Here is a 21,433-nt window from a genome sequence, read left to right as displayed (position 1 = left end):
AGTTCAAAGTAAAATATGCTATCAGAGTACATACATGTCACCACATATAACCATGAGATCCTTTTTCCTGCAGGCACACTCAGCAAATCAATAGAACAGTGACTGTAAATAGAATCAATGAACAACACACTGTGCAGATGCAAATATAAATAAATAGCAATAAATAATGAGAACATAAAGTAACAAAATAACAAGTGGGACCATTGGTTGTAGGAACACCAGAAATAGATTGAGTGTAGTTATCCCCTTTTGTTCAAGTCCTGAGGCACTTGTAACTTCTACCTGATGGTAGCAGCAAGAAAGGAGCATGGCCTGGGTGGTGGGGATCTTTGATAATGGATGCTACTTTTCTACGGCAACGTTTCATGTAGATGTGCTCAGTGGTTGGGAGGGCTTTACCTGTGATGTATTGGGTAGAATTCACTACCTTTTGTAGGATTTTCTGCTTATAGACATTGGTTTTCCCATACCAGGCTGTAATGCAGCCAGTCAATACACTTTCCACCACACATCCATAGAAGTTTATCGTGGTTTTTGATGACATGCCAAATCTCTGCAAATTCCTAAGTACGTAGAGGCACTGTCGCGCTTTCTTTGCAATTATATTCATATGATGTGTCCAGGACAGGTTCTCTGAGATAGTGACACCCAGGAGTTTAAAGCTACTGACCTTCTCCACCTCCAAGGAGTATAGATTCATGGACTTCCAGTTTCCCTCTCCCTCTCAGTTCCTTGGTCTTGCTGACATTGAATGAGAGGCTGTTGTTAATGCACCACTCAACCATATGTTCTATCTCCCTCCTATATGTTGATTCATCACCACCTTTGATATGGTCCACAACAGTGTTGTCATCAGTGAACTTGTGTATGGTGTTGGAGCTGTACTTAGCCACACAGTCATAGGTGTAAACTGAGTAGAGTGGGGACTAAGCATGCAGGCCTTGTGGTGCACCTGTGCTGATGGAGATTGTGGAGGAAATGTTCTTGCCAATCCAAACTGACTGGGATCTACAAGTGAATTAATCCAGGATCCAATTGCACAAGGGGGTGTTGAGGCCCAGGTCCTGGAGTTTACTGATTAGTTATGAGGGGATGACGGTATTAAATGCTGAGCATTAACTGATAAAGAGCATCTTGATGTATGCTTCTTTCCTGTCCAGGGCTGTGTGAAGAACCAACGAGATGGCATATGCTGTAACCTGTTGCTTTGGCAGGCAAATTGGAGCAGATTCAAGTTGCCTCTCAGACAGGAGATGATATATTTCAACACCAACCTCTCAAAACACTTCATCACTGTGGTTGTAAGAAGTATTAGTTGTGAGATGAGAGTCCAAGGAAAGGAGCCACCATCTGCTGCAGGTCCAGATCATTTTCCATTCCACTGAGTCCAATCCCTAACAACCTCTATTGAACTCCTTTCCCTTCCTTCCTGATTCTCAAAATTTCCCTTTGAATATCTGCTCCACCCTTTTATTTTAAGCTTAAGTCCTAATGGTAGGGTGAAAAGCAGAAGATTCCCTGGGCATTTAAAGTTCAAAAGTTTTAAGTAAATTTATTATCAAAGTACGTATATGTCACTATATACTGCCCTGAGATTAATTTACTTGCAGGCACTCACAGTGCATCAAAGAAATACAATAGAATCAATGAAAAACTACACACAAAGACTGACAAACAACCAATATGCAAATGATGATAAACTGTGCAAATACAATAAACAGATAATAATTATTTCAATATATTAGAAAATTAATAATACTGAGAACATGAATTGTAACATCCTTGAAAGTGAGTCCATACGTTGTGGAATCAGTTCAGATCTGAGGTGAGTGAAGTTATCCAAGCCGGTTTAGGAACCCGAAATTTGAAGGGTAATACCTGTTCCTGAACCTGGTGGTGCGGAACCTAAGGCTCCTGTACTTCCTACTCAATGGCAGCAGTGAGACAAGAGCATAGCCTAGATGGTGGGGGTCCTTAATGATGAATGTTGCTTTCTTGTGGCATTGGCCTTCATCAATCATGGGACTGAGCTTAAGAGCCGAGAGGTAATATTGCAGCTATATAGGACCCTGGTCAGACCCCACTTGGAGTACTGTGCTCAGTTCTGGTCACCTCACTACAGGAAAGATGTGGAAGCCATAGAAAGGGTGCAGAGGAGATTTACAAGGATGTTGCCTGGATTGTGGAGCATGCCTTATGAGAATAGGTTGAGTGAAGTTGGCCTTTTCTCCTTGGAGTGACGGAGGATGAGAGGTGACCTGATAGAGGTGTACAAGATAATGAGAGGCATTGATCATGTGGATAGTCAGAGGCTTTTCTCCTGGGCTGAAATGGCTAGCACAGTTTTAAGGTGCTTGGAAGTAGGTACAGAGGAGATGTCAGGGGTAAGTTTTTTTACGCAGAGTGGTGAGCGCGTGGAATGGGCTGCTGGCGGCGGTGGTGGAGGTGCAAACGATAGGGTCTTTTAAGAGACTCCTGAATGGCTACATGGAGCTTAGAAAGATAGAAGGCTACAGATAAAGCCTAGGTAGTTCTAAGGTAGGGACATGTTCGGCACAGCTCTGTGGGCTGAAGGGCCTTTATTGTGCTGCAGGTTTTCTGTTTCTATCTTTCTATGTTTCACTCCTTGTAGGTATGCTCAATGGTTCCTTCCTCATTTTTGCACCCTTTCCTTCATCTCAAATACTTTTTCCTTTCATGCTCTCCTTTCTTCAGAAGTATGTTGTGCAAATTCTCATGAAAAAGTTATACTCATTTGTTATGCATTCCCTCTCTCTCCACCTTTCTCCTCTCTCTGCCACTCTGCTTCTCCTCTCTTTCTGTAGCTCTCTCTCTACTGCTCTTGTTTACTCTGCCTCCCTTTTCTGCTCTTGATGCTCTCTCTTTTGTTATCTAATGTATATTATGTATTATAACTTTTTTGTTATATACATTAAGAATTTGAAGAATGAAGGTGGGAGACATGTTTAGTAAGTTTAAAGACATCAGGAAAATCAGTGGTGTTTTCTGGAGGGTGAAGGGCTGCTGGATATTATTGACCACTTGGTGAGGATGACAAAGCAATGCCAAATGGAATTTAATCCTAATAAAAGTGAGATGTTGGACTTTTGGGAAAAGTAATACGAATGGAGCAATGAACGGTAGGCTGGAGGGCTGTTCTCGGATGGAGTGTTCCAGTTATGAGGGGAGAATGGATGGGCTAGTTTAGTTTTCCTTGAAAGGAGAAGACGAGGCAGGGGAGGGTGCACAATATAAAAATATGACGTTATACATGGCACTATATAGATAATAAGAAACATTTTCCCATAGCAGAGGTGTCTAAAATTAAAGGGCATAGGTTTAGAGTCAGCATTTAGGGAGGAACCTAAGAGAGAGCATTTTTAACCAGAGGGTGGTTAGAATGTTCCCCTCTGCCTGAGGAAGTGGTGGAGGCAGAGACTCACATCATTTAGGAAGTACATGAATGAGCATTTGTATCATCCAGGCAGCGGAAGGCCACAAACCACATGCTGGTAAATTGGATTAGTGGAATTTCTACAGATGTGCCGAGGAGAGCGTCCCAATTTGTGGCATCACCTCCTGGTGTTGAGGGGCCAGAGCACAGGATTGGAAAAAGCTGCAGTGCGCACTCCTCACTAGCTTTTCCACCACTGAGGACATCTTCAAAAGGCAGCCCTCAAAAAGACGGCGTCCATCATTAAGGACCGCCACTGCCCAGGACATGCCCTCTTCTCAGTATTACCATCAAGGAGGAGGTACAGGAGCCTGAAGACACACACTCAACATTTTAGGAACAACTTCTTCCCCTCCACCATCAGATTTCTGAATGGATAATGAAACCATGAACACTACCTCACTATTTTTGCTCTTCTTTTCCCCTCATTTATCTTTGTAATATACAGTATATATTTCTTTCTACAATTTATGGTATACTTTGTGTACTGTTGTGAAACACCTAATGTTCCAGCATACAACAGTGATAATAAACCCGGTTCTGATTCTGGGGACCTGCTGAGTTCCTCCAATGGACAGATGTTGCTTTGTGACCAAAGTCTCTTACAAATCTCTTCAGAAGTATGGTGGAGAGCATTCTGACCAGTTGCATCATTGCTTGGTACATAGCCATCAATGCACAGGATCACAAGGCTGGAGGCCCATCAGGGGCATAACACAACCCACCATCGAAGTCATCTTCAAGAGGGAGCTCCTCAAGAACACAAAAGGACCCTCCATATTCAGGACATGCCTTCTCCTCAGTATTACCATCAAGAGGATGTGCAGGAGCCTGAAGACCCACAGTCAGTAATTCAAGAGCTTCTTCCCCTCCATTATCAGTTTTCTGAATGGTCCATGAACCCACAAACACTGCCTCCCATTATTCCTTTCCTTTGAACTATTTATTAAAGCAATTATGTTTTTGCACTGTACTGCTGTGGCAAATCAACAAATTTCACGTCATAATAAAGGTGATTCCAATTAGTGTACATCAGAATCGGGTTTATTATCACCAGCATGTGACATGAAATTTGTTAACTTAGCAGCAATGCAATACATAGAGAGAGAGAGAGATACTGTTTACAAAAAGAAAGCGAGGTAGTGTCTAAAGGTTCAATGTGCATTTAGGAATCAGATGGCAGAGGGGAAGAAGCTGTTCTTGAATCGCTGAGTGTGTGTTTTCAGGCTTCTGTATCTCCTACCTGATGAGAAAAGGGTATGCCCTGGGTGCTGGAGGACCTTAATAATGGACACTGCCTTTCTGAGACACCACTCCTTAAAAATATCCTTTGTAGTTTGTAAGCTAGTGCCCAAGATGGAGCTGACTAGATTTACAACCTTCTGCAGCTTCTTTCGGTCCTGTGCAGTAGCCCCCACCCCCCCATACCAGACAGTGATGCAGCCTGTCAGAATGCTCTCCACGGTACAAATATAGAAGTTTTGAGTGTACAGTAATTGTTGACGTGCCAAATCGCTTCAAACTCCTAATAAAGTATAAATAAACTCATACAAGAGACTTTGCAGATGCCGGAAATCCTGAGCAACACATACAAAATACCGTAGGAACTTAGCAGGTCTCTCCAGATATGAACGGGTTCGACCCTCTATATATGGTGCCTGACCAGGCTGCAGGGTTTCTCCAGCAGTTCGTGTGTGGTGTGTTGCTCAGAATGAGGTAGGGTGGAAGTCTGGTCCGGGTTTTGCTTTGACGCTGGTCCAGGTTTTGTTGTTGCTCCGGTCTTGGTTTTGTGCACAGCCGTTCTTTGTGTGTGTGTGGTGTGGGAGCGCGGGCTGCCGTCCACCGAGCGATACCAGAGCACCGGCCGTGTAGTCGCCGTCTGTTTAACCGCCGTGTGCCGCGAGGGTACCGTCTGTTTAACCGCCGTGTGCCGCGAGAGCACCGTCTGTTTAACCGCCGAGTGCCGCGAGGGTACCGGCCGTTTAACCGCCGAGTGCCGCGAGGGTACCGTCTGTTTAACCGCCGTGTGCCGCGAGGGTACCGTCTGTTTAACCGCCGTGTGCCGCGAGGGTACCGTCTGTTTAACCGCCGAGTGCCGCGAGGGTACCGGCCGTTTAGCCGCCGTCTGCCGGGAACCGCGAGAGTACCGGCCGTTTAGCCGCCGTCTGCCGGGAACCGCGAGAGTACCGGCCGTTTAACCGCCGAATACCGGCCGTTTAGCCGCCGTCTGCCGGGAACCGCGAGTGGAGCACGGAGCACCAGCCACCGTTTGCCGGGCCCAGCGCTGTCATGGCAGACTGCGACCGGGGTTTTTTCGAGCGAGGAGCTGCTATCGCGGCGCTTCCCTCTGCACCGGGCCTGTAGGGACGGCGATCTGGCGGCGCTGCACTCGCTGCTGGCCGCCTCGGCGCCCGCCGACATTATCCAGGAGGACAACTTCTACGGCTGGACCCCGCTGCACTGGGCCGCGCACTTCGGCAAGGTAAGGCCGGCGAGCGGAGCGCAGCCGCACGGGAGAGCGCACGGGGGGTGGGCGGCGGAGGTGTAGGGAACCGGGGCAAAACCGGAGTCCACCTGGAGGTGTGTGGAGTCGGGCGGGGGCAGGACCGGGCCCACAGATGTAGGGTAGCGGCCGGAGGTGAATGGAGGCAGGGGTAGCGGCCGGAGGTGTAGGGAGCTGGGGTGGGCCCCTCCGGCCACTGTAGTGAGTATAAAGTGTATATACCGTCTGTGACATAAACATCGCAAATGCAAACAGGATGTACATGCACCAACATCGGGTACAACGCATCACAGACAATTGTAGGTGGGTACATTTGCCGACAGCCTCCTATGTAAACATGTCACACTGTCACCCCATGCGGTTAGAGCATTAGCCCCTGTTGTACCTGTGGACTTTGGTGGTGATATAACAGGCGCCCCATTTCTTCTCTCTCCCTCCTGCCTCCCCACCCAAACACAGATTTTCATAAGGATTCAAAGTTAATTGGGCTTCACTGATGATCTGTCCACTTCTAGAAGCATATACTTATGCCGACGAGCGATTATATACTAAGCATAGATCAAGTACGCAAACAGTGAATCTTGACGCGCATCTAAATTACAAAGGCGTCAAAGTGGAATGGGGGGAGAAAGGTGTTTAGTCTGATCTTATTTAGTGATAGATTGATGTGAGGCACTTCTGTTCCCTGAAACTGGACATGGGAATTCAGCATATGCACATACATGCATGTCTGCAGGTGGATGTTGTTTAATATGGCAAGAGCTGGATAGTAGGTCAGACAATATCTGTTGTAAGTCACTGTGGAATAAGTAAAATAAGTGAGTGTAATGCCCAGAGTGTGAGAGTTAGGAATTCAATTATGCTGGCAGTTACGGAGAGTAAATTCTATATAAATGTTGTGAAACATTTTTAGCAGATCAAGATGAAATGTCACTAGTTATGAGCGGATACTAAAAAATAAAAGTACCTTAAAATGCTTTCATTTTCCTGCATTGTTTTCCTGTTATCAGCACCAATGTCCACATGTTACGGAAAATTCCACTGTAAAAATGGATTGCTTACATTGCGTCCTCCCGCCATTCGGGGAGCCACAGTGCTATCACATCCTTGCAGCATAGGTACAGTGTGACAACTTTGCACGGGCACTTTCATAAACACGGAGCAAGGAATTTAAAGTGGAACGCAACAGAAATCAATTTAATATTCAAGTTTAAAATGAAATATGAATTATATGAAGGGTCCCCACCCCATTTTCGACCTTAAACTGCAAGTTCTTGTTTGCCCTCTGGAGATCAACTTGTATACAGTAAATGCAGCTACAAATATATTTTAGATAAACTATGCTAATAAAAATAGTTAATCACCTGGAACAACCCAATAAAATTTTGCAATGACTTACGATCTGCAGATTTCTGATGAAAAATAAATGGTTAGATAAATTGTAAGAATTGGCAAACTATTATATTGTTATTGAATTCTGTTCAGTTATTTCAAATAAATTAGGAGCTCCTGTTAGTAAATTTCAGTGTGAGATTCCCATTTGGAGGCAGAGAGTTTCTGTTGCACCCTCATCACTTGTAGTTTTTTGATGATTGGACATTAAAAATTTATAGTTCCACACTGTAGGGTTGGAGGAGGAGGTCATGCCATTAGGTGATCTCCAAGGAGGGTGGGGAAGAAGTGGTCAGGATGCTTGGTCATCTCTAGAGGTGCTTGGGGTATCGGGCTCTTTTCTAGAAGGGGATTGAGCCATATCTAGTGCTTGTGTCATGATAGAATATTGTAGCTGGGATGTCACATGATACTAGTCATATTGGGAGGGGATGAAAGGCTTATGCTGGGTTATTTCTGTAGGTGGCAGTCACATGGGGCAGTGTGAATTTTGGAGTGGAGTCAGCAAACACCAGGACCATGAGATAGATGTAGGACATGACACTGTGAGTTCTTGGTGAGAGTAGGTGTTTTCTCCAGGGTTGGGGTCTGTGCAGTGTCACATTATTTCAGGGAGGGACACATTGAGCTAGGTCATTGGGATAGGAGTCGCACAGCATTGGCTGTTCTCCAGGGTGCAGAGAGCATGTGCTACCTTTTATTTCCAGGGTGGGGTGCATGGCAATGAGCTAATATGAGATAATTCCCACTGAACTGGGAGGGAAGTTCATCCTTTGAATAGAAAAGATTTGTATTGCATTGTGCCTTCAAGGATTATTGAGTCAACCAAGAGAGGAGTTGAGGCAAAAATTTGGAACAGCCATAATTTTATTGATCAGCAAATCAGGTTCAAGAGGCTGTGTTGTCCACTCTAAAATAATGTGATCTGCAATATTAGCCCCTGTATTGGCACTTTGTAGCCCTCCTTATAGAAGGAAAGGTTTGAAATATTTCCTTAACACTTCCCCAGAATGCTATAAAAGTTTCACCAAATAAGTTTATATAAATAACATCTAGAAAATTAACTTTCTTTTTAAGATAATATACATATTTAAGCACATTACTACATAATTTTACAAAACATTTCTGCGTAAGGCTGGGAGGAATTTCTCCAAACTAACAAGATTCTATGTAAAGTGCTGCCCTTCCTAATTCACTTTGTTCCTGTATATTGTTTTAGGTACGCTCTAACCTTTTCTTTGTACAAATTGTTGTGAAGATTATTAGGTACTGGATCGCAGTGCTTGAAAGTACAGGTTGATTGGTTGATAACAACTTTGAAATTTGATTGATACGCTGCGAGGCGGGCTATCAGAAGCACTGGAGCATTCATTCTCTGCTGCTGGCCAGCTCCAGGACAACCGTTTGTACAGAGGTAACATCATTTAAAGCTAGACACTGCAAGGAAGCCAAGGATCAATGTGTTCACCCAGTATGTTCAAACAAGAAACCTCATTCATGCTGAGCATAGAAATTGCTAAGTTAATGCTGTGGTGACTTATACAAAGTTAAGTTCTGGGCATCCCATTAATAGGAAATCAATATAAGCAGATCCTTGTGATCATGCTGGGATTATTTGTAGGTATGAAGGGGTTATAGTTATAAAGCAACTCTTAATTTTACTGTAGCTGAAGTGGTTACTAATAGATTGTATGGAGATTTTCCACACCACAGATAGACAATGATTAATTCTCACATCAGATCACAAACTAATCTGTGGGAATTGAAAAGCAGTTTAATGAAATGTATTTTGTAAGTACAGTATCAAATTCTGCCTTAGGTGGAACAAGTGACTCAGCAATAGTTTGCACTGCAGGACTGAACTCGATATTAGGTTAGTGATGATGATATTACCACAGATTTGAAAAGCTCAAAAAGCTTATTCTTTGTTGGAATAATCTTAAGATTTTCATTTTATCTTAAGATTTTCATTTTTGTCTTATGCTAAGAAGACCATTTCCTAAAATTGAATTTCCTTTGTACAGTGATTTATTCTTTGTAAACAAAGCTTTTCTTTTCCCTAGCCTTGACAAATTAGCATCCTAACAGATTTGCATTCTGAGGACTTGCCATATACTCATCGAATGGGCCTTAACAAAGAAGCTGCTTGAGAGTTAGTGGTGTTGAGCTGCGCTCTGGCACCTGCTGTGTTTCTGCTAAAGACATTGGCATTCTCTTGTTCATTTTCCGATTAACCGTTGACTACAGCTGACACTGAGAATGCAAAAGCCCTTCTATTGTTTAGTCAACACAGACTGATTACTTGAAACATTTTTTTCCAAAGAGTGGGGTTCTGACATTTGTTGTAATCACTCTTGGAACTGCAACATGACATTTACTATGGAAAACATCTGCACCAAGGCCGGCTCTGTTCCTTCTTCCCACAGGCACTGTAAACATTTGGCACATGATACTTAAACCCATCTGCATTTGTGGATGAATTTTATCAATGAATTGTAGATCTTGGGATCTCTTTCATCTTTGCAACCAACCTTCCCTCTCCCCAGTTCCCAAAGGCAGAAGACGGTGACTACTAGAGAGTAATTTTCATATTTTAACAATTGAATCGATAGATTTTTAATTGGATTAGGATGTGTAACTGTGGTGTCATGTCAGTTGTCCATATCAAACTTGAATTGTGCATGGGAGAATGGCTTTTTATTTCTGTGTGGGTAATGGAATGGAGATTGTGAACTTGCACCTCTTCATAAACAGTATAAGAGGCTATGTTTCCAGCAACAGGATATGTAAAATGTGAGATCCTGCAGCGTGTAATTCAACAAAGGGGTAGAAAACCCCAAAACACTTAAGAACCATCTCTTGTATTTCTATTCTGAATTAGATCTTTCTTGCTCTGAGTCATTTCAAAATTGTACAGAAATATCTGGAGATAGGGATGGTAGCTTTGTCACATTGTGCTGAAACTGTTGGGTTGAAGAGGTCACTAGCCTCTCAATTCAACAGTCAAGTTTCCTGTCAGAAGTTTTTTTTGCTGTCTTTTTCAAGGCAATGATTTCTTTAAGAGCTCTGCAGGGTTGAGAGCAGAGGTTGATACAGCTGTGCTCTTAAGTTTATTCAGTTCAATCAGCCACACCTTTGTTTCCTCCTGCAATATCCCCCACCCTGAACATATTGTTCATATCCAATGTCTTCATTAAAGTTCACTTTATATTCTGCATTTCTCTTGCATTTGCCCATGGCCCTGGTTTTAGACTGAGTAGTGATCTGTATTCATTTCACCTATTCCATTGGAGCCTATCTTCATTGATATTCTGCCTCAGTCCTTCTCTCCCATGAATCCTGATCTCTTTTGCTCCCTCGTAATTCTGGGTGCTTCTCTGCTGTCGGGGTATCTAGTTGGTGAGTGGAATTGTGCACTCTTAACATTGAGAGCACTGAAACAAATCCTGTAGGATTGTAAATGACGAATTAATTGTATTTCAGGAACCTGAATCATTTTACCAGGTCCATTTTGTTCTATCATTTAGCGCAGGGGTTCCCAACCTCAGGTACGCGGGCCCCTTGCTTAGTGTTGTTGGTGGTGCATGACATAAGAAAAGGTTGGGAACCCCTGATAGTGCCTCTTCATGGGATTTTGTGATATTATTTTGACAGGTCGATCCAGTAAGTAGTTTATGGTGTTTTGAAAGAAGGGTAAGATTATAGATTGTGTGTAAGAATATAAACTGGGCAAGGTTTATATCAATTTGCCAAGCCACTGCCAGACCAACTGGTATCTGCAGAGTTGTATTCAGTGTTGAAATTGTGTATGTAAAGATATCATAACTAGATTTTATGAAATCATCTGTACCAATGCCATACAGATTGAACTGCAAAAAATTCTGACAATACATAAGTTCTGATAAACACACAGCTTTAAGAATATTGCAGTTGTTGATAAGTCACTGAAACATGATGAATTATTGTTATTTATTTGTAGCTTAGTGAAGTTTATGGGGACCCCTACAATTGAATTCTAATCCAGCAGGTTGGCAGCATCCATGGAAGTGAACAAATAGTCAACATTTTGGGCTGAGACCCTTCTGCAGGACAAGGTGCCAGAATAAAAAGGTTGGGGGAGGGGAAGGAGGATAGTGAGAGGGTGATAATTGAAGCCAGATGGGTGGGATAGGTAAGGGTAGGAGATAAAGAATCTGAAGGAAGTAGAGAGTGGACCATATGATAAAGGGAGGGAAGAGGGGCACCAGGGGAGGTGATAGGCAGGTGAGTCAAGGTAAGAGGTCAGAGTGGGAAATAGAAGGAGAGGAGGGAGAGGGAAACTTTTGCAGGAAGGAGAAATCGATATTCAGAATGTTGGGCCGCCAGTATACTCTGCTTTTGGTGGATGGAATGGAGGTGTTCAACAAAGTGATCCTCCAATTAATGACCATTGTAGAGAAGGCCACACCGGTGGTTCCACATTTTAATTCCAGTTCCCATTCTGACATGTTGGTTCATGGCCTTTTCTTGTGCCATGATGAGACTACATTCAGGATGGAGGAGCAACACATTGTATTCTGTCTAGGTAGCTTCTAACTTGATGACATGAATTTTGATTTCTCCTTCCTGTTTTATAAAAAAAATTCCTTCCTCCGCCACTCTTCTGTTCCCCTCTCTGGCCTCTTACCTCTTCACACCTGCCTATTGCCTCCTCCTAATGCCTCTCTTCTTTTTCCTATGGTTTACTCTCCTCTCCTATCAGATTCCTTATCTCTAGCCGTTTACTTTTCCAGCCCATCTGGCTTCAACTATCACCTTCCCTCCACCTATGTTTCTATTCTGGCCAACCCCACCACCCCCCCCCCCCCCACCCCCTTTCCAATCCTGAAGAAGGTTCTCAGCCCAAAACGTCGACTGTTTGTTCATTTTCATAAATGTTGCCTCACCTGCTGAGTTCCTCCAGCATTTTTTGTGTGTGTTGCTTTGGACTTCTAGCATATGCAGAATTTCTTGTTTATGAATTATAATCATTTCATTGTCTAACTAAATAATAAACTAGAAGCAGAAATTAACATAAGAACAGGCTGCTAGTCACTATTGGATTGAGGGTCATGGTTTAATTTATGATGATTTTTTTTCGGTCAAAATAAAGATACTTTGTGGTGTGGATTTATTTATTTCCAGCCCAACCACCCTTGTACATGTTTTTTTTGGTTTCAACCACAGAATATAGTCCAGAATTTATCCAATTAATTCGTCAGGTATCTAAGTGAGAAGACAGCCATTTAATTTAAGTAGATTTGATTTGTGTGCTTCCATTGCCAGTACTGGCAATGCACTGTTTCAAGCTAATTGGATGTTGGTAATCTTTGTCAGATGCACTCTTTGTGCAGATGGTGTTGAGTATGAAAATTCTAGGCAGTAGTTCCAGCATTTCTGAAGTTACTAACTTGGAACTTACAGCACAGACAGGCTATTTGACTCTCGTGTCCCTTTGTGGTGTATGAATTGGCTTGGAGATTTGCAAGTGTCAAGTTGTTAATACTCATCCTCATTGTTAGTATTCATGGTGCGTTCTTATAGTAGTGTTGAGGTGTCTAATACTGCAGCCTCAGTGCATCATTTAAGGAGTGGTGGAGACCAAGAGCTGAGAGAAAAAAAGGTGCTGACAAAGCAAGTGTTAAGTCTCTTGTTGCATTGGATTAATTGTATGAAGCCTTCAAAGAGAGATCAAACAAATACAGAAATAGCTACCAGAAACACCACCTAAAGATTTAATCCTTGACATGACGAAGTAAGAGATGTTGATCTTGAAGTGCATAAATCTCTGGAGTTGACAGTTGTATTCTAGGAAGTGAGAAGAAATTGGGGCCCTGGTAAAGGAACACGTGTCATTGTTAGCCAAAAGTAAGTACTGGAAGAGTGGATTAATCTGCCTTTATTTAAGAAGGGTTGCAAGGACATCTGGGAACTACAGGCTATATATATTTTATATAAATAATATATATAATTTTTTTAAAAAGATGAGAATATAAGTGCCATGATTAATAGGTTTGTGGATGACACTAAAATTACTGGTTTAGTGGACAGTGAAGAAAGCTGGATCGTTGAGTACCAGATTTTGGACATCGTGTTATAAACTAAAAGACATTGGTCAGACCACACCTGTGGTCCTATGTGCAGTTATGGTCAGCTTATAGAAAGGGTGAGATTAAGCTCAAAAGGATGCAGAAAAGTCTCCTAATAATGTTTCCAGACTGGGAGGGCTTGAGTTATAAGTAGACACTGGATAGGCTGGGACTGAACAAAATACAAAGTAAATTTATTATCGAGGTATGTATATGTTACCATTTATTACCTTGAGATTCATTTTCTTTGCAGGCATTATGGAGAAAAAAGAAATACATTAGAATTTTACAAAAAATCTATAAACAGACAGATGGACAAAATACAATTTTCAAAAGAAGATGAGCAGTACAGATAAGCAGAAATACTAAGAGCATGAGTTGTAAAGAGTCCTTGAAAGTGAGTCAGTCGGTTATAGAATCAGTTCAGAGTAGTGATGAATTAAGTTATCTACAATGGTTTAGGAACCTGATGATAGTAGAGTTGATAATAACTGTTCTGAACTTGGTGGCGTGGGACCTAAGCATCTATAATTCCTGCAAGAAAGGGGCATGCCCTGGATGGTAATGATCTTTGATGATAGAGCTGTACTTTGATGGATGCTGCTTTCTTGTGGCAGTGCTCCATGTAAATGTACTCAATGATGGGGAGGGCTTTGCCTATGATGGATTGGGCTGTATCCACTACTTTCTGTAGCCTTTTCTAATGTTGGGCATGTGTTTTTATACAGGACATGATGTAACCAGTTCGAATGCTCTCCATTGTGCATCTGTAAAAGTTTGTCAAAGTTTTTGGTCATGTGCTGAATCTTCACAAACTAAGAGGTAGAGGCACTGTTGTGCCTTCTTTGTGATGGCATTTGTGTGCTGTTGCCAGGACAGATCCTCTGATAAGTTAATAGAAAGGAATTTAAAGTTACTGACCCTCTCTACCTCTGTTCCCCTAATGAGAACTGTCTCCTGGATCTCCAGCTTCTGTAATCTGTAATCAGCTCTTTGGTTCTGCTGATGTTGAGGAAAAGCTGGATGTTGTGACACCACTCAACCATATTTTCTATCTCCTTCCTATATGCCGAATGACAATAAAAGTGACTTGACTTGATTTGGGATCACCTTTAATTCGGCCAACAACAGTATTTCTGCAAACTTAAATACAACTTCCCCACATAATCAGAAGTATAAAATGAGTGGATCACGAGGCTAAGCACAGAGCCCAGTGGTGCATCTGTACCACAGGGTGCTGTGAACAATATGCTGTTGCAATTCTGTACTAACTGGGGTCTGTCAGTAAGGAAATCATGGATCCAGTTGCAGAGGGAGGTACTGAGGCCAAAATTTTGGAGCTTAGTTATGAGATTCAAGGGGATGAGTGTTCAATGCTGAGCTGTAATCAATGAAGTATGCATCTGACATGTGTATCTTCATAGTCAAGGTGTTCCAGTACTGAGTGAAGAGACAATGAAATGGTATCTACTGCTGACCTTGTGTGACAGTAGGCAAATTGGAGTAGAACCTGGTTGCTCCTCAGGCAGAAGTTGATGTGCGCTGTGACCAACTTCATCATAGTAGATGTAAGTGCTACTGGATGATAGTCACTGAGGCAGGTTACAACATTCTTGAGCACTGGTATGTTTAATGCTTGCTCGAAGAAGGTGGGTACCTCAGGCTACCAAAGTGAGGGTTGAAGATGACTGTAAACTGTTCCCACTTTAGCAAAGGAGGCAACAAACCTTCAGGAACATACCTGGTCTTATGGCATCGACAGACAGGAGCAGGTGGTTTTCCCTGATGACTGGTCAATATTTCTTCAGCATCACTGGAAAATAGCAATTGCCTCCATCTTGAATTGTGGCAGTTCACTGTGTTTGAACTTTAGTGGCACAGCCCCCATTTGTATCTTGTGCATTGTTCTAGTTATAATTATCGTTTGAAACGTTATGGTTCTGACTTCCACGATATCCTCGGTATTTTGAAAATGTTTTCAATCTTTAAAATTTACTTTGGTAAACCAGCAAGACAGGTGTAAAATTGGAATTGCAATCTGATAGATTAGGCTATATAGAGCCAAAATCAATCCACTGATATTTTGCTTTAATTCACAGTTGTTGATCTTGTTCAGTTGTGACATTTGCATTGAATTGAACTGTGACACAGGCTAGCATAGTGTACAAAGTTGGCAGAGAAACTCCATTGGTAGAATGTGGCTTTTGAGCGTCTGGTGCATCCGTAGTGAATAAATCAGGCAATATTATCTGATGTTATTTTAATGGAGCAGCACAATGAAAACAAATGCCTATTTAATGAGTGATAGTTCACAAACTGTACAGAACTAATAGCTGCTTCAGCTGGGAATTGTCTTTTCTCTCTTAGTAAAGGTAATATGTAACCTCAAGATGTTGCACAATCCTCAACTTGTAAACATTTTCTCTCAATTTTTTTTATTACAATGAATGTCTGATTAGTGGCAACTTAGAATTGTGTGAGGTTCTGATCAAGCTATGTGAATAAAGGAAGTGAATTAAAGGAAGTACTCCCTCTTCACAATACTGATGATAATAGAGCTTTTCATGTTAGCAAAATAAATGTTGCTCTAACCAGTTATCGAACCGTGAAATCACAGACTGGAAGAAGGCCATTCAACGCATCATGCTGTCTCTATTCAGCTGCATAATTCAACTCTTCCACAGTATTAGGTTAAAAATGCATTCTGGATCACAGCATCTCATTGCAAAGTATTTTCCCTTATTACCCCTGTTTTTTGCTTATTACTTTAAGTTGGCAAAACCATAAAATGTGATGGAATTAGAAAGGTTGATAAGGGCAGGACAATATACATTGTTTATGTGGATTTCAGTAAGCTTTTGATAAACCTTTTCTGGAAGGTTAGTTCACATAGAATCCAGAGAGAGCTAGATAATTGGATTCACAATTGGCTTGCTGGTAGAGAACAGAGTGATGATGGAAAGTTCTTCCTTGGACTGGAGACCAGTGACTAGTGGTATGCCTCAGATGTTGGTGCTGGGCCCATTGTTTATTCTTTATATCATTGATAAGGATAACTATGCTGGGCATGGTTAGATAAGATTTGATAAGGTACCACACATGAGGCTGCTTAACAAGATGAAATTCTATGGCATTACAAGAAAAATATTGGTATGGATAGCGGAATGGCTGACATGCAGGAGGCAGCGAGTGGGAATAAAACAGGCCTTTTCTGGTTGGCTGCCAATGACTAGTGGCGTTCCTCTAATGTAATTGCAGCAGGACTTAGACAAATTGGAAGGATGGACAAAAAAGTGGCAGATGGAATACAGTGTTGGGAAATGTATGATAATGTGTTTTGGTAAAAGGAACAATAGTGTAGACTATTATCTTAATGGGAAGAAAATTCAAGCATCAGAAGTGCAGAAGGACTTGGGATTCCTCATGCAGGTCTTCCAAAAGGTTAATTTACAGGTTGAGACTGTAGTAAAGAAGGCATAAGACTAAAATATAAAAGGAAGGAGATAATGCTGAGCATTTATAAGACAGTAGTCAGGCTGCACTTGGATGTGTTTTCTCATTGAAGAAAGTCCACAGGAGGTTCATGAGGATGGTTCTGAGAATGAAGGGGTTAATGTAGGAGCGTTTGGTAGCTTTGGAGTGTGGAGGGATCTTGTTGAAACCTACCGAATGTTGAAAGGACTAGATACAGTAGATGTGGAGAGGATGTTTCCTATGTTGGTGGGATATCCAGAACTAGAGGACACAGCCTCAAAATTGAGGAGCAACTCTTTAGAACAGATGTAAGGAGAATTTTTTTTTTACCCATAAAGTAGCAACTCTGTGGAATGCTCTACCACAGACTATGGTGGAGGCCAAGTCCGTGCGTATAGTTAAGGTGGAAGTTGATCGTTTTCTGATCAGTCAGGGCATCAAAGGATTTGGTGAGAAGGCTGGTGTAAGCGGTTGAGTGGGATCCAGGATCAGCCATGATGGAATGGTGAAGCAGTCTCGATGGGCTGAATAACCCAATTCTGCTCCTAGTCATATGGCCTTAGTATGTTTGCAGATAATACAGAATAAGTGGTATAATGGACAAAGAAGAAGGTTATCAAAGATTATTGGGGAATTCCGATCAGCTGAGGAATGGCAAATAGAGTTTAGTTTAGAGTTGAAGTGTGAGGTGTTGCATTTTGAAAAGTCATTTCCAAGCAAGGCTTTCAGAAGAAGCAGGTCCCCAGTGAGTGTTGTAGAACAGAGGGACCTTGGAGCTCATTTCATGGGTTCTCCGAAAGTGGCATCACTGGTAGACAAGGTGACAAAGGTTTAGCAACCTTCATCAGTCAAGGGACTGAGTATAGGAGTTGAAGGTCATGATGCAGTTACAAGATGCTACTGAAACTGCACTTGGAGTATTGTGTTCGGTCTTGGTCACCGTGCTATAGGAAAGATGTTATGAAACTGGAAAAAGTGCAGAAAAGGTTAATAAGGATGTTGGTAGAATTTGAAAGACAACTGAGTTCTAGGGAGTAGTTGGCCAGGCCAGGACTTTATTCCTTGGAGTGAAGGTGACTTTAAAGAGGCATATAAAGTCATGAGGGACAGAGATATCCTATACCCAAGACACTATCCTATACCCGAGAAACCTTTCTAAACCTCCAATTTGCTATATCTAGCAAGATCAACAACACCCTGGCAAAGCTACTGACCCAGCTGGAGATCATTGACGCACCAGAATTGCTTCAACTCCAGACCGCACCTGGACCCGATCATCAAGGCCTGGTCCGAGGTCCACCATGTTCCCGGAGACCTGGGGCCTGCTACTGTGTCGGAGCGCCTGAATGCCTACCGTTCCGTCCAATGACCTCACTTAGGAAAATCAGACCATCAGGCTGTACTCCTCCTCCCGGCTTACAAACAGAAACTGAAGCGGGAGGTCACGGTGTCAAAAGTGGTGTTGTGTTGGACAGAGGAAACGGATGAGGTCCTCTATGACTGCTTTGAATCGGTGGACTGGTTAGTATTCAAGAACTCGGCAGCTAACCTCGATGAGTATGCCTCAGCTGTCATGGACTTTATCTGGAAATGCACAGAGGTCTGAGTGTCTCGCAAGACGATCCGGGTATTCCCTAACCGGAAACCTTGGATGAATTATGAGGTCCAGTCCCTTTGGAAGGCTAGAAGCTTTTAGGTCCAGGGATACCAGTCGCTACATGGAATCCAGGTGTGAACTCCGGAAAGCCATTAAGGGCACCAAGAGGCAATATTGAGCCAAGTTGGAAGCCCAGGCTAACCAGAGGGATGCCAGTAGACTATGGCAAGGTCTAAATGAGATCACTGGGCACAAAGAAAAGGTGGGAATATCAATAACTGTAGCGCTTCTCTTCCTGACGAACTTAATGTATTCTACGCAAGATTCGAACAGAACAGGAGCGTCCCGCCTCCTCTGGATGAACCGGACCTGGTGGCATCAAGATTCATCGTCACCGAGGAAGACGTTAGAAGAGCCTTCCTGAAGATAAATCCAAGGAAGGCGACGGACCCAGATGGCATCCTGGGACGGGTTCTCCAGGCCAGCGAGCTAACTGGAGTGCTTGCTGACATCTTCAACTGCTCCCTGCTTCAGTCTAAGATTCCCTCGTGTTTTAAGAAGGCAACGATAATCCCGGTACCGAAGAAAAGCAAGGTGATATGCCTGAATGACTACCGACCTGTAGCTCTAACATCAATTGCTATGAAGTGCTTTGAGCGATTGGTTATGGCTCACATCAACCATAACCTACCGGTCAACCGTAGATGCCATCTCTCTGGCACTACATTCCTCCTTAGAACACCTGGAGAATAAAGATGCATATGTAAGGATCCTTTTCATTGGCTACAGCTCTGCCTTTAATACCATCATTCCAAGTAAACTGATTCCTAAGCTCCGGACCCTGGGTCTTAGCACTCAGGTCTGCAGCTGGATCTTCAACTTCCTCACAGACAGGACCCAGGCTGTAAAAATAGGGGACAAGCTCTCCTCTACAATCACTTTGAGCACCGGTGCCCCATAAGGCTGTGTACTCAGCCCCCTGCTGTACTCACTGTACACCCATGATTGTGTAGCCAAGTTTCCATCGAACTCAGTATATAAATTTGCTGGTGACACCACAATTGTAGGCTTTATCTTGGGTAATGATGAGTCTGAGTACAGAGAGGAAATTAAGAACCTGGTGGCATGGTGCAACGACAATGACCTATCCCTCAACGTCTGCAAAACGTTCTAATTTTAATTTTAATTTCTAATTCTTCTAATTTTATCCTCAAATGGACTGCCCAGTCTTTCTTTTTTCTTTTTTTGTTTCCAGTTTAGTTTAGTGGGGGTTTTTCCCCTTTATTAAATAAAATTTCCAATTTTTTTTTTTACGATTTGTTAAGAGGAGTTGTGGTTTCTTGATTATATTGTATATGTAACAGCGTAACATTATACCTATCTGATTTTGATAATATATACTTTTTTTTGCTGTTTACACGTCTTTTGTATTATCTGTTTGCCAAACTTCTCTGATTTGTATATTTGTTTTACTGGAAAATCAATAAAAAGATTGAAAAATAAATAGGGTGCATCACAACCTGGTATGGAAGTTGTCCTGTCCAAGACCGGAAGAAGCTGCAGAAGATCGTGAACATAGCCCAGCACATCACACAAACCAATCTTCCCTCCTTGGACTCACTTTACACCACACGCTGTCAGAGCAGTGCTGCCAGGATAATCAAGGACACGACCCACCCAGCCAAAACATTTTTCTCCCTCTTCCCTCCGGGAGAAGGTTCAGGAGCATGAAGATTCATACGACCAGATTTGGGAACAGCTTCTTTCCAACTGTGATAAGGCTGCTGAACAGATCCTGACCCGGATCTGGGCCATACCTTCCAAATATCCGGACCTGACGTGCACTACCTTACTTTCCCTTTTCTATTTTCTAATTATGATTTATAATTTAAATTTTTATTATATTTAATTCGATTTGTACTTCAGGGAGTGCGAAGCACAGAATCAAGTATCACTGATGATTGTACGCTCTAGTATCAGTTGTTTGGTGACAATAAAGTAAAGATGGGGTGAATGCCATCAGTCTTTTCCCCCACTGTTGGGGAAACCAGAAACTGGGGGCATAGGTTTCAGTTGAGAGGAAAGATTTAATTGCTTGAGGGGTACTTTTTTAACCCCAAAAAAGGGTGGTATGTATGTGGAATAAGTTGCCTGATGAAGTGGTTGAGGCATGTACAATACCAAGTTATAAAAGGCTCTCAAACAGAAGGATTGGGAACATTATGGGCCAAATGCTGGCAAATGGGACTAGCTTAGATGGCATCTTGGTCTGCATGGACTAGTAGTGCCAGAGGCCCTGTTTCTGTGCTGTGATTTTTGACTACATGACTTGCCTTTCATGATAGCAAGGAATTAGTGAAGAGCAAGATCTCTTAAAATTAAGGTTTGATGGCCAAAAAGCTGAATAGATAAGAAAGTTTCTAGACCACTGTAACTGCTTTTCTTGTATTGAATTTCAAATATGTTCCTAGGATTTATGGAAATCTAATACCACTGTAATACTCTCTTTTGTACATAAACCAGCACAGCAGTCATTTATCTATACTTAATTTGTTTTCTGTGTGGAGGACATTTTACAAAATTAAATCAAAACTTACTTCATAATATACATTTTCACAGTCCATTTCTTTGCCAGATGAACATCTTACAGTGATATAATTCAGAGACCACCCCGAGTAGAAAGGCTGGGTTAAAGGTTTGGGTCATTATTGGTTCCTTGGCTGCTTCTTAATGCTCAGTGGTTCGATGGCTTATTGATCTGTATGAAAATTCTTATGTGGTTCTGGGGAGTATTTAAATTAACCCCCAGTGCTTTGGCCAACCAATACAATATTTAAAATAAAGTGTTTGGAAATTGAAACATTCAGCTTGTTCCATATTTTCCTGCTCCTGGGAAGTAATGAGTG

At 42.3% G+C, this 21,433-nt stretch overlaps 1 protein-coding gene across 1 annotated transcript in view; it reads left to right on the top strand.

Moving 5' to 3' along the window:
* The first annotated feature begins 5,251 nt into the window (after positions 1 to 5,251).
* The window catches only part of LOC140716394 (ankyrin repeat domain-containing protein 10-like), a 55,106-nt gene continuing 38,924 nt past the window's right edge, over positions 5,252 to 21,433 (top strand). The window contains 2 exon segments of the mRNA XM_073029084.1: positions 5,252 to 5,764; positions 5,766 to 5,936. Of these exon segments, the coding sequence (XP_072885185.1) occupies positions 5,744 to 5,764; positions 5,766 to 5,936 (192 nt within the window). The 5' untranslated portion in view covers positions 5,252 to 5,743.

This window comes from Hemitrygon akajei, chromosome 2 (genome assembly GCF_048418815.1).
Source record: "Hemitrygon akajei chromosome 2, sHemAka1.3, whole genome shotgun sequence".
Lineage (NCBI taxonomy): Eukaryota > Metazoa > Chordata > Chondrichthyes > Myliobatiformes > Dasyatidae > Hemitrygon > Hemitrygon akajei.
The sequence above is the reverse complement of the archived record's forward strand: the minus strand, read 5'-3'. Positions and strand labels throughout refer to the sequence as shown.